The sequence below is a fragment of the Pollicipes pollicipes genome, unplaced genomic scaffold (genome assembly GCF_011947565.3).
Source record: "Pollicipes pollicipes isolate AB1234 unplaced genomic scaffold, Ppol_2.1 Scaffold_4219;HRSCAF=4965_pilon_pilon_pilon, whole genome shotgun sequence".
Classification (NCBI taxonomy): domain Eukaryota; kingdom Metazoa; phylum Arthropoda; class Thecostraca; order Pollicipedomorpha; family Pollicipedidae; genus Pollicipes; species Pollicipes pollicipes.
Window position 1 is genome coordinate 8,312,511 of NW_023596448.1, and position 11,124 is coordinate 8,323,634.

The window sequence follows — 11,124 nt, forward strand, 5'->3', positions numbered from 1 at the left end:
AAACGCAGCTCTGCCACGGGGAGACAGCTCGCCGGCACTTTCGAAGCGGTCCGAGCACAACGCGGCGTGGTGCGCTGAAGGCGGGTGGGTATCGGGCAGAGCGTCCGTGTTCGTCGCGTGCTCGTCATGTTCGCGTATGCCACGCTGGTGGCGCCACTGGGACGCGTTGGTGCAGCCCAACCAACGCCGTTATTCTCCCATTCGCTTTACAGGCGAGGAAAGCCTACTCAGCGTGAGGGGGAGATGGGGAAGATTGCGCGATTTTGACGAGGGTTGACGAGGGAGGGATGCGGGACAAAACTTTGCACATACAGGGAAAAATAGTTAATCAGGGCCTCTCAAGGCTGTCCGCGCAATTGATTTAGAGGGGAGGATGGAGGGGCAGACGGCGGCGGGAGGGGAGACTGAACCCCTGTCGGAAGAGAAATAGTAAACCGATGACGAAATTAATCATTAGGATGGGCCGAGTAGAGGAAGGGAGAGGGTGCAAAAGTAATTGCGCAAATGTGATAAAGGGAATGGTGACTGTGGCTGGTTTGGGCAATTCTTTAACTGGAGGGTGCCAATAAATCGATTGGTCACAAATCTTCCACCCCTCGAGCATGGACTGCCGAAGTTATCAAGGAATTGGTTAGGTGGGATGGCCTATTGTAAAAGGCCCATCACACCACAAAACCAAGGCATATGGCCGCCGTGCGGTTACCACCGGCACAACCGTAGACCCCATCATTAACCCGCGATATAACTGAAAATACAATAATGGGAGGCCCGATGAGGCTGATAGAAACATTTATGGTCATCTAACATCTGAATGGAACAAGGATTCACTCGCACATATTCAATTCACCTTATCGTTCGCGCTCGACTGCCTTTCTTTCCATGACGGAGGGGACCTGTTCAAAGGAGCACCAAAATGGTGGACGCACTTCATGGATATCTCGCCTCAATCGCACTACCCATCTTCCCATTATGTCTGGGCGGTATTCGACTTCCATTCTCCTCTCCAAGATTCCTCAGAAAAGTCAACGTCCCTTCGGACCTGAGTTGGCCACAGAATTCTTCAGCTTAATCTGGATCTTATCCTACGCCGCAAGAAAAACGGCCCCGGTCATCTGGCATTCGCCGCGCTCCTCCCTCTGTTTTTCCGTCTCTGGCGGCGGGCGAGCCTTCACCACTCGCCGGAAAACAGCAGCCGCCCGCGCGCGCCATCAGCACCATCTGGCGGCGAACTTGTCGGCTTCGTTGGGCGCCGTCGGTCGGGAGCCCCGGCGCCGCTTCGCTGCTTCCGCCCTCATTATTGACACGGGCAGAGCTAATCCGCGTCGGCAAACACACGGCCATTGCGCCACCCTGCTTCCGGCCCGTCCATCACCGGCCGAAATAGCGGCCGGCAGGTTCGTGTTTGGCGAGCGGGCAGCGCGCCGTGCCTGTACCCAGTCATTTGTCCTCTGCCTTGCATGACGCCCATCTCTGTATTGCCTCCCCGCGTGGGGGCCCTCGCAGCCGCTGGGAGTCCCCAGAGCGGAAGGACACGGAGCGGATGGGTGACGGGGATTGGCGGCCTAGCCTCCCCCCCCCCCTCCCATTCCCAAGGGGTGGAGTTCGGCGCACAGCCGTTGTGATCACGCGCCAGTGCGCTTAATCCGACGCACGTGCGCGCCGCCATTGCCGCGGCAAATCTGGTGTGGGTAACTTTAGCCGGCCATTACGACGCAGCCGTGCCGCCGGGCCCGTCCTCCGCGCTCTCAATTATTCACAACAATGGTGACGACAATAGCGTGCCGGCTCGGCTGCAATCATTTGCGCCGTAAACAAATTATCCTGCCGCTGTAATTTTCATGCTGCCCGCCCCTCCCGGCGCGGTCCCTAGGGGTGTGGTGCGTGCCGTGCCCGTCGCTCCACGCGCTCAATTAATACTGAGGTCCGTCCTCGGTTAACCCTTGGACGCGGTCGACGCGTCGGACGCGCGGAGCGCGTGGTCGATGAAAAACGCCGCGCGCGGTGTCGGCGGCGGCGGCGGCGGCGGCGGCGGCGGCGGGGGAGGGGAGCGCCAATGAGATGCGGCCGGAAGAGGGAGCCGCGGTCGATACCGAGGTGCTCAGATGCCGGAAAATCATCGCCGACCGACAGGCCGTGTCGTTATCGGGAGCGGCGGCGGCGCGGCCGGCCGTGAACGATGAGACCTTCCCCTCCCCGCCGCGCCCGGCGGCGGCGGAACGAGAGCTCGAGGGCCCTCAGCAGGGCCACCCTGGGGAGGGCCCGACGAGCGCACCGGAGACGAACGAGCTCTGGGCGGCGCGCGAGCGGACGCCGCCGAAGCTGGAACGAGAGAGAGCTTCTCGGCTTCGAGCCGAGGCGAAGCGCGAAAGTGAGACTGGGGCAGGGCTAGCAGGGGACTGCACGGACTGGGCAGGGCTGGCAGGGGACTGCACGGACTGGGAAAGGGCTAGCAGGGGACCAAACGGACTGGGGAGGGGTTGGCAGAGACTGCACGGACGGGGGACAGGGTCAGCAGGGACTGCACGGACTGGAGGAGGGCCAGCAGGGACTGCACGGACTGAGGAAGGCTAGCAGGGGACTGCACGGACAGAGGAAGGCTGGCAGGGGACTGCACGGATTGGAGGAAGCCGGATCGAGCCCGCCTGATGACGGACCAGGAGACAGTACGTGCCACCTCGTGTATTGGACCCAACACCAGCCCGACACGACCGGATGATGCTCGCCGTCACTCGTCAGACGGCAGAGCGCGGCGGGGCGGGGAGCCCGGGCGCTCGGGAGCTCGGGCGCTCGGGAGCTCGGGAGCTCGAGCGCTCGGGAGCTCGGGCGTTCGGGAGCTCGGGCGCTCGGGAGCTCGGGCGCTCAGGAGCTCGGGCGTTCGGGCGCTCGGGCGTTCGGGAGCTCGGGCGCTCAGGAGCTCGGGCGTTCGGGCGCTCGGGCGTTCGGGAGCTCGGGCGTTCGGGCGCTAGGGAGCTCGGGAGCTCGGGCGCTCGGGAGCTCGAGCGCTCGGAAGCTCGGGAGCTCGAGCGCTCGGGAGCTCGGGAGCTCGGGCGCGCCCCGCCGACTCTGCGAATGACAGCCGGGCCCGGCCGGGCCGAGCGGGCTCTCAAGAGCCGTGCAGCTCAGCGCAGCTCCGGGAGGGGGGGGGATAAGTCGGAGGAGTCTCACGCGGCGGCGGCCGCTCGGGGTGTGGCGGGGCCGGGCGGGCCGGCCGCGGCGGCCGCGGCAGACGCAGCCGCCCGACTGCGCGTAATGGGCGCCGAACTTTCCGATGAGTTCGGGCGGGAGGGAGGCGGCTGTTCCGGTCCGCGGTGGTGGGCCGGGCGGTCGGCTCAGGCGCTGAGTGCAGAGGTGGCGGCTGGTGCTTGATAAGTTCTCGGTGGGATGTTAAAACCGTTAAGTGTCATCCCTCTCGCCGGCAATATGTGTGGTCGACTTTGACAAGTGGTGAGCCATGCTTGAATGCTCTATTCGTGGCAATACGTGTTAAATGGACGTGGGTTCGAAGCATAATACATGTGCATCTAATGCAAATAAGCACGAATGACTCGAAGCTTAACATCAAGCCGTGTTACTCCGGCAGCGCGCGGGCGTAGTTAGGTGCATTTCACACAGATTGAGTCAGGTCCACTCTGCCGCCTGATGCCATCCATGCGTGCGAACACCACACCCCAAAACAGCCCAACTGGCCCTCTAGAGTTTGGGTCCGAGTCAGGGGGCCGCCGGCCCAGCGACGGTTACTGGTCAAGCACCTGTCAGAGCGCGACTGCACCCCGCTCCCGGGCGTCAGCCGGGGCTCGCATCAATAGCAGCCGGCCCGCCCATAGCGCCATTGACGGCTGCTCGCGCCGCTCGGGCTGCGCGCGGCCTGTGTATTGGGCCACCGCCAGCTCCGCACTCCCAACAAAAGCAAACGATGGGTCGGCCCGAACAAAGCCGAGGGGCTGGCGATACCCTGCGACGCCGTCGGCACGAACAGCAATTAATCAGGAGCCGCGCGGCGTCCGTTTCTTTTATGCCGCCGACCGCATGAATACAGCCCGTCCGCCGCGCCTGTCCCCCGCCCCAGCGCAGGGGCGTTGACAGGAACAAACGACGGGGGGAAGGGGGGGGGGAGGCAGCGTCGGGGCGTCGCTGTTTGAGCCGAACGTGCGGGTGAATTCTGATTTTAGTGAAATCAGAAATGACCAATGCCTGCTTCCTTTCAGTCTCCGGTGCGCGTTGCCACTACGCATGGATTCCCGCAATCTGCAAGTGCTAGTGACACGCGCGCCAATAACGCAACCGCGACGCTGCAGAAGCGGCAGCCGAAACCTAAGCATCTAAACGCTGGTGAAGCTGGCAGCCCTCTCCCCAACCGACCAATCACGGAGGAGTACCGGCAGACAGGCAGGCAGGCAGCGGCAGCCGGCCTGCCTGCAAAAACGCACGCCCGTAGTTTATTCAGCGCAAATATGGCTCTCAAATATTGACGGTATTGACGGACGGATCGGTTACACGGGCCGCTCATAGCTGAGCAGGCCTGGCGACGCGGGCCAGCGGGAGACACAGCGGGCGGACACAGGGGCGACACAGCGGGCGACACAGCGGGCGGCCACAGGGGCGATACAGCGGGCGACACAGCGGGAGGCCACAGGGGCCATACAGCGGGCGACACAGCGGATGGCCGCAGGGACGACACAGCGGGCAGCCATAGAGGCGACACAGCGGGTGGCAACAGGGGCGACACAGTGGATAGCCGCAGGGGCGACACAGCGGGCAGCCACTGAGGCAACACAGTGGACGGCCGCAGGGGCGACACAGCGGGTATCCACAGAGGCGACACAGAGGGTGGCCACAGGGGCGACACAGTGGACGGCCGCAGGGGCGACACAGAGGGCGGTGACAGGGGCGACACAGCGGGCGGCCACAGGGACGACAGGCTGGAGTCACCACATGCAAACTCATATTCGCGCTTTGCTGTGACTTTCCACTTATTTCCACAAAAGGCACAACTAGATGCCTTTTTGCAAATCACAACACTATTTAATTGCCCCTCCCCCTAATCCGGAGACTGTCACCCAAAGGAGCGTTCTGAATCTGCCCTTGTCCGTGGCCCTTGTACAGTCCTGACTCTGCCCCTGACTGTGGTTCCGGTCCAGTTCTGGATCTACTCTTGCCCGTGGCCCCCTGCCCAGAGCTGTCGTCAGTTCCACCTGTTCCGGAATCCACCGACTCATCCCGCCTCGACCGCACCCCTCCCCTTGCCCTCGACAGGAGGGCCGTCCCTATGCCGCCTGACCCGGGCGGCCACAGCTGGGACGCCGCAGCAGGCGGCGGCGGCGGTGCATCTCGCCCCGACGGTGGTGGCGGCGGCCGGGCAGGCATCAGTGGCGGCGGCCGGGCAGGCCTCAGCGGCGGCCGGGCAAGCCTCAGTGGCGGCGGCCGGGCAGGCCTCAGAGGCGGCCGGGCAGGCCTCAGCAGCGGCCGGGCAGGCCACGGTGGCGGCGGCCGGGCAGGTCTCAGTGGTGGCGACCGGTGAGGGGCCTCAGTGGCGGCGGCCGGTGTGGGCCTCAGTGGCGGCGGCCGGGCAGGCCTCAGTGACGGCCGGTGTGGGGCCGGGGCAGGACAGGCGGTGGTTTATCGCTGATGGCCGCGTGGGACCGCCGTTTGGTCCGAGGCTGTGCAGACTGGGTGGAACAGCTTAGAGAAGGCCTTGTTTACCATGACTGTGGTAGAAAAGAGTATTCAGATACAGAAGGAAAAATAGCGACTATGGTCGGTTATTGCGGTTCAGCAGAAGGCAGTAGATCGCGGGGAACGGAACGTTTATGATGGAGACGTTCTGTCCCATCATGGATGATAGAACAGAACCTTCGGAGATGATGGGGATAACTGACTAACCACAGTAGCTTCTTGGGTCACGTGGCGCCTATACGTTATCAGTTTGCCGGTCAGTTTGATCCCGACAAGGTGTGAGATATATTTCTCCACACTCAAAGCAACAAACGACCAAGCCACGCCCCTCCCCTACCCCTCCCACTAGCCCAGGGCGGTAGCCAATAACCGCCCCGTGCCAGACGCCTCCGGGAAGTCTGCGTTGTCGAGTGCACGTTTTCCCGCGATTAACGGACCCGCCGGGCGCCGGGACAGACGCTGCTAAACCCACAGCTCGAGCGACGGACGCGGCGCGCGGGCGGCACCCCCCGCGGCGGTCCTCGCGCAGGTATGCCGGGGGGCAGACACGACGGGTGGTGACGCGGCGCGCGGGCGGCACCCCCCGGCGGTCCTCGCGCAGGTATGCCGGGGGGCAGACACGGCGGGTGGTGACGCGGCGCGCGGCGCACGCCGGCGGCGCTCACAGACCAGTTGGTCAAACAAAGCGTCCTGTCGCCGCTTAGGTCAATCGTGACGATAATATACGCGGTCGATACGGCGGCTGTCGCCGCCGCCTCCGGTCGACCGGTAATTAGTGACGTAATCAGCTGGTGCGCACGCGCGTGCACGTGCTATGGCGAACATTAGCCCATGCGGCGCGTGCGGCGGCACGTGCGTGGTACGGATGTGTGCCCGGCGACTACAGTGGGGGAGCGGTCGGCTCCATCGATGAGCTGGTCGCGAGACGGCTCGCTTCAATGAGCGCTGGTCCCGGGGTGGCTCGCTTCGACGAGCGCTGGTCCCGAGGCGGCTCGCTTCGATGAGCGCTGGTATCTCGTGCGCCAACCACGAGCCAATTAATGACGCTCGGGGGAAGGGGGAGGGGAGGGATACCCTCTCGGCTGCCAGAAGCGAGCAGCTGTCTGCATTCGGCGCAGTATCGCAGCGATCAAGCAGAACTGAAGCGTTCAGCTGCTGGGTCGCGTTGCCTGAGAGAGCTTCACTTGGTCGTCTGGCGCTGGAGGGTCCGGCCGGCCGGCGGGGGACCCACGCCGTCTGAGAGCCGGCCGTAGGTTCGCCACTCGGGTCAGGCTAGTCACTCAGCATCGGTGGGATCAAATGCAAACAATGTCAGAGTTTTGTCCGCGCCGACAACAATTTGCATGTTGGTGGTGTGGCCGCAGAGTGACCGATTTGACTCCCAGTGTAAAATTCACAATTTTTTCTCTTTCTAAAATCCTTCAGAACAGGTCACCACATTTCACCATACATCAAAGCCTCAAAAGCATGCTTTCAATTATTTCACCTGCTGAAATGGCATGAATCCTTAAAAGATTTAGTGCACTGGCCAAGAGCCCGTAATCACCATCAGTTTAAGTATCCCCCGACCTTTCATTGAGTCTAAACTAATAGCCAAACACCGGTTACTGGTGGGATCTCTTTGTTCAAGTCTTCCCTCAAAACAGCAACTGAATTGCATTTAAAATTGTTCATCACACTCTGTTGTGAAACATGTTCAGCACGTTGTTCAAAATTTGTTGAAAATGACTCGGTGTTCGACTTCGGTGGAAGTCGACAAGATCTTTCCCCAATGCCATTCCTCTTCTCAACATTCCAGCTCGAAGTAGCCTCACTAACAGCTGTTTTCTACAGCAGCAAGTTATCTGCAGTTTCGCCTATTTGCAAAGGGGCAAATGATGTCTTTAAACAGTGATCGGACGCATTATAAATGTCCAGCAGTTATCAATTGTTCGCTAATTTAGCCCTTCCTCATGCAGTATACTGTTTTCCCTATTCACGCGCTTATTCAGTGCTTTAGTCGTGACTGGCATTGCTTACAATGCTCAGCTTATTTGGCCCGACGAGATATGTGAAGTTTTGACTAATTGGCCCGCCGCGCCCGCACTTTGCTGCCTCCTTCCTTTATGGCTTGCTGTCAGTTTCAGACCATTCGCCCTGAAAAAAAAAATACGCTCTACAAGTGTAACTTGTGAAACTCCTTAGCGACGGCATAAACTTGATCGTTTGAATGATATATCCATAATTTTCCAACATCTGTAGCACGTTAAAGTGCACGGTTATTCATTCAATAATGTGTTATAAAGAAATACGAAATCGTTTGCCCGTGTTGGTTGCCTGGCCGACAACCAAACTGGTTTACACCACTTTTCGCTTGACCGAGTCCCTCGTCTGCGATGGACATCACGACCTGCATTAGGCGAGCCCGTGAGGCGGTCAAGCGACGGCAAAAACGGGCACTAGTGCACCGCATCGCACGACAATGTGCCAGTCATTCGAGGGTTTCCCACCGCGCCGGCCGCGCCGGCAGTGAAGTGCAGTTACGCCCGCGGACATACCGCGGCCCTCGCAATTATCAGCATCGTGCACTTTCCCGGCGTGCGAGTAGCGCTACATGATAAAGCAGCACTTGTCCGTCGAACCTGTTGAAAGCGCGCGCCGGCGTCAACACCCCATTTGCCGTCCCATTGTGGCGGCGGGCGGTCGTAGTGGGCGTGGTCGGCGCTCCACGAGCCGCCGACACGCCAGCTGACAGCGTCCACTCACTTGTGGTACTGCGCCTGCAGAACGAGAACTCCTCCTTGATTGCGGTCGCACGAGTCCGACACAGTGAACTTGAACGGCTGGCCGGGCTGGCCGGGGGCCGCCTGCAAAGGTCGGCAAGAGGTCATGACCCCGCCCCTGCCCCGAGCCGCCGCCGCGGCCGGTCGGAGGGACGGCGAAGCCCCTCATCGGCCGCCGACGACCGGGCGGGGGGGGGGGGGAGAGGGGAGGGGGGCTATCATTGAGTGCGTCACCGACCAAGCGGCAGACCTGTTAAGCCCCGGCGGCTTTCTGAAAGGGTACTCGAGAGTGACCGGTGGAGGGGGGGGGGGGGGGGCGGGGCAAGGGGGAGGCTGAGGGACATTGTTCGGAGAAGTTGTCCGAGTAAGATATGACGGCATATGCACTCGAAGAGCAGGTGATGAAATCCACCCAGCCTCGCTTTGTTGGCTCTCGTGACCCGGATGTCACACGAGTCTGCTATCGGCGGGCTCTTCAGCTTCTTCAACAATATGTACACTCAAAGGTCACGACAGCGTCGTTTTTCCAACACTCTCCGAGGGCGGCCGGCCCTGTCAGGCCATCACTCCCCATCGTCGCCCCTTCACGACCTTTCTCGCTGCCGCACGCTCTCGCCTGGCGCACACACCGGTAAAAGGATGCGACGCAGATACAGGCGCAGCTGTCCCAGCCTGTCTGTCTGGAGGAGGAAGGGAAGCAAAGGGGTGGGGAGACGAAACCCCAGCAGTGCGGCTCGACCCCCTCCCCTCCCCACCTGCCACTGCGGCACCAGGTCAAGCCCCGCAGGCGTCCAGCCGAGGTCATCTGTTGGCCACCGTTAGCCGGCTTCCCGCGGAGCCACAGACAGCTCGGCAGACGAATCGATCCGAGTGCGTGGGTAACCCGGTGGATCTGGACCGACCAGCCGGAGCGGATACGCTGAGCGGCCCAATGGATCTGGAGCGACCAGGCGGAATGGGCCCACTGAGTGACCCGATGGATCTAGATCGACCAGCCGGAGTGGGTCCCGTCCGCATGGGAACCTCAGGTCCAAATCTGCTGCTTGCTGGTTTGAGCCATTCCCGTTGAAAGAGTCCTTACTCGACAACAACGATTGTAGTGGGACCCACAACCATACTCCGATCTTAGCATGATCTAAATCATATCAAAGGACATGAATGTGACCACTGGGGGCGGGGACTGGGGGCGGGGAACTGGGGGCGGACATGTCCAGCAATTTTTACAAGATGGGGATTTTGCTGCCTCCAATTTCGCCCGTAAAAGACGTCTTCTTATGACCTTCACCTTTGCTTTGAATTCATAAAGCATCAGTATCCTTTCGCCACTAGACGCCAAATTGGTATCAACCGCCCCTTGGATACGCGGTTGGGTGTCGGGCAGGGAGGCCGTAATAGAAATCAAATGTCAAATCAGATTGCAAGCCAGCTATATGGCTTGCGAGTAACATGGCAAGCGGGTATCCCAGCCTCCAGCACAGGGAAAACACGACGGGAGAGGAAACTGGTCAATGACGCACATTCATGATCTTGATCAATCGCCCACAGCTGCGTAATGAGACAAGGTTTTACCCCTGCAGCGTGCCATATCGCAGTCAAGTCGAAAGACCTTTTGCGGCTTGGATCTGCCGTTCTGCGCCTTTGACCGCAGCGATCCCGTTCAGATGACAGACGCGGTAACCGTGAACAGTAATGGCCTGCGGGTCTGCATGAAACCTAATTACTGCGGCGATTACGAACAAGCAAGCGGCGCAAGTCATGCTATCAACACCCGACGGGCATCAGCAAGAAATGGGGCATTCGTTATGCATTGGTGCTAGCCCACGCCTGGAAAGGCTGGTCTGCCTTAATGAGACCTCTTTGCGTCTTGCATGTTGTTAGCTCATTGAATAGCTACCGCAGGGCACGCCACGATGAAGCGCGCGAGACCTCCATGACCTTACAAACCAGTGCTGCCTCTGATAACCGAGGCGGCCAGCGCCACAGAAAAAAGCAGTGAGTCACGATGAATAATACGGCGCAAGCTCGCACGCCCTTGTGGTCTCGGAACATCTGCCCGCCGCGCGTCGTCAGGGGCGGATGCAGCATCCACAGAAGGGGAGGCGTAAGGGCGACCGAACTGTGGGCGGGGTGCAGGTGATCGCCGTGCTTCGTTCGGAGGCGTGCATGTGGCCATGCCCCCCCCCCCCCCCCTCCTGTGCACACCACTGGATGGACGACCCGCGGCAGCGGGTGCACAACGCCCCCCCCCCCTCTTCCTCCCCCACCCTCCTTCTCGGCCCCCGCTTTGATCCGTCTCTGGAGCCGTACTGCGTCTAATTAGCGCCCATTTAATCACGGCCGCTCCCGCGTGTACACTCGTGAGCAATTAGCGATCCGACTCGACCATCCACGGCGGCTAGGTAACCCCCCCCCCCCCATCCCACCCACCCACCCCAGCTCGACTCCGAGGTACCAACCCCTCCTAAGGTGTGGGCCCCACGCCGGGTTTATTAATGAGCCATTAGGAAGGGGGGGGGGGGGGGTGGATTAGGCGGACTGCAGAGGACAGAGGAGGTTCGGCCGGAATGAGGGCCTCGCCATCTGATGGAGGGACACATGAGGGCCTCGCCGGCTGATGGAGGGACACATGAGGGCCTCGCCGGCTGATGGAGGGACACATGAGGGCCTCGCCGACTGATGGAGGGACACA

The 11,124-nt window shown here is 61.1% G+C and overlaps 1 protein-coding gene across 1 annotated transcript in view; it reads right to left on the reverse strand.

Moving 5' to 3' along the window:
- Positions 1-9,551, reverse strand: part of LOC119095756 (transducin-like enhancer protein 3-B) — a 64,516-nt gene extending 54,965 nt beyond the window's left edge. The window contains exons 1-2 of the mRNA XM_037218611.1: positions 9,546-9,551; positions 8,419-8,519 (exon numbers count right to left, since the gene is read on the reverse strand). Coding sequence (XP_037074506.1) covers positions 8,419-8,519; positions 9,546-9,551 — 107 coding nt within the window. The remainder of the gene's footprint in view (positions 1-8,418; positions 8,520-9,545) is intronic.
- Positions 9,552-11,124: the final 1,573 nt, after the last annotated feature.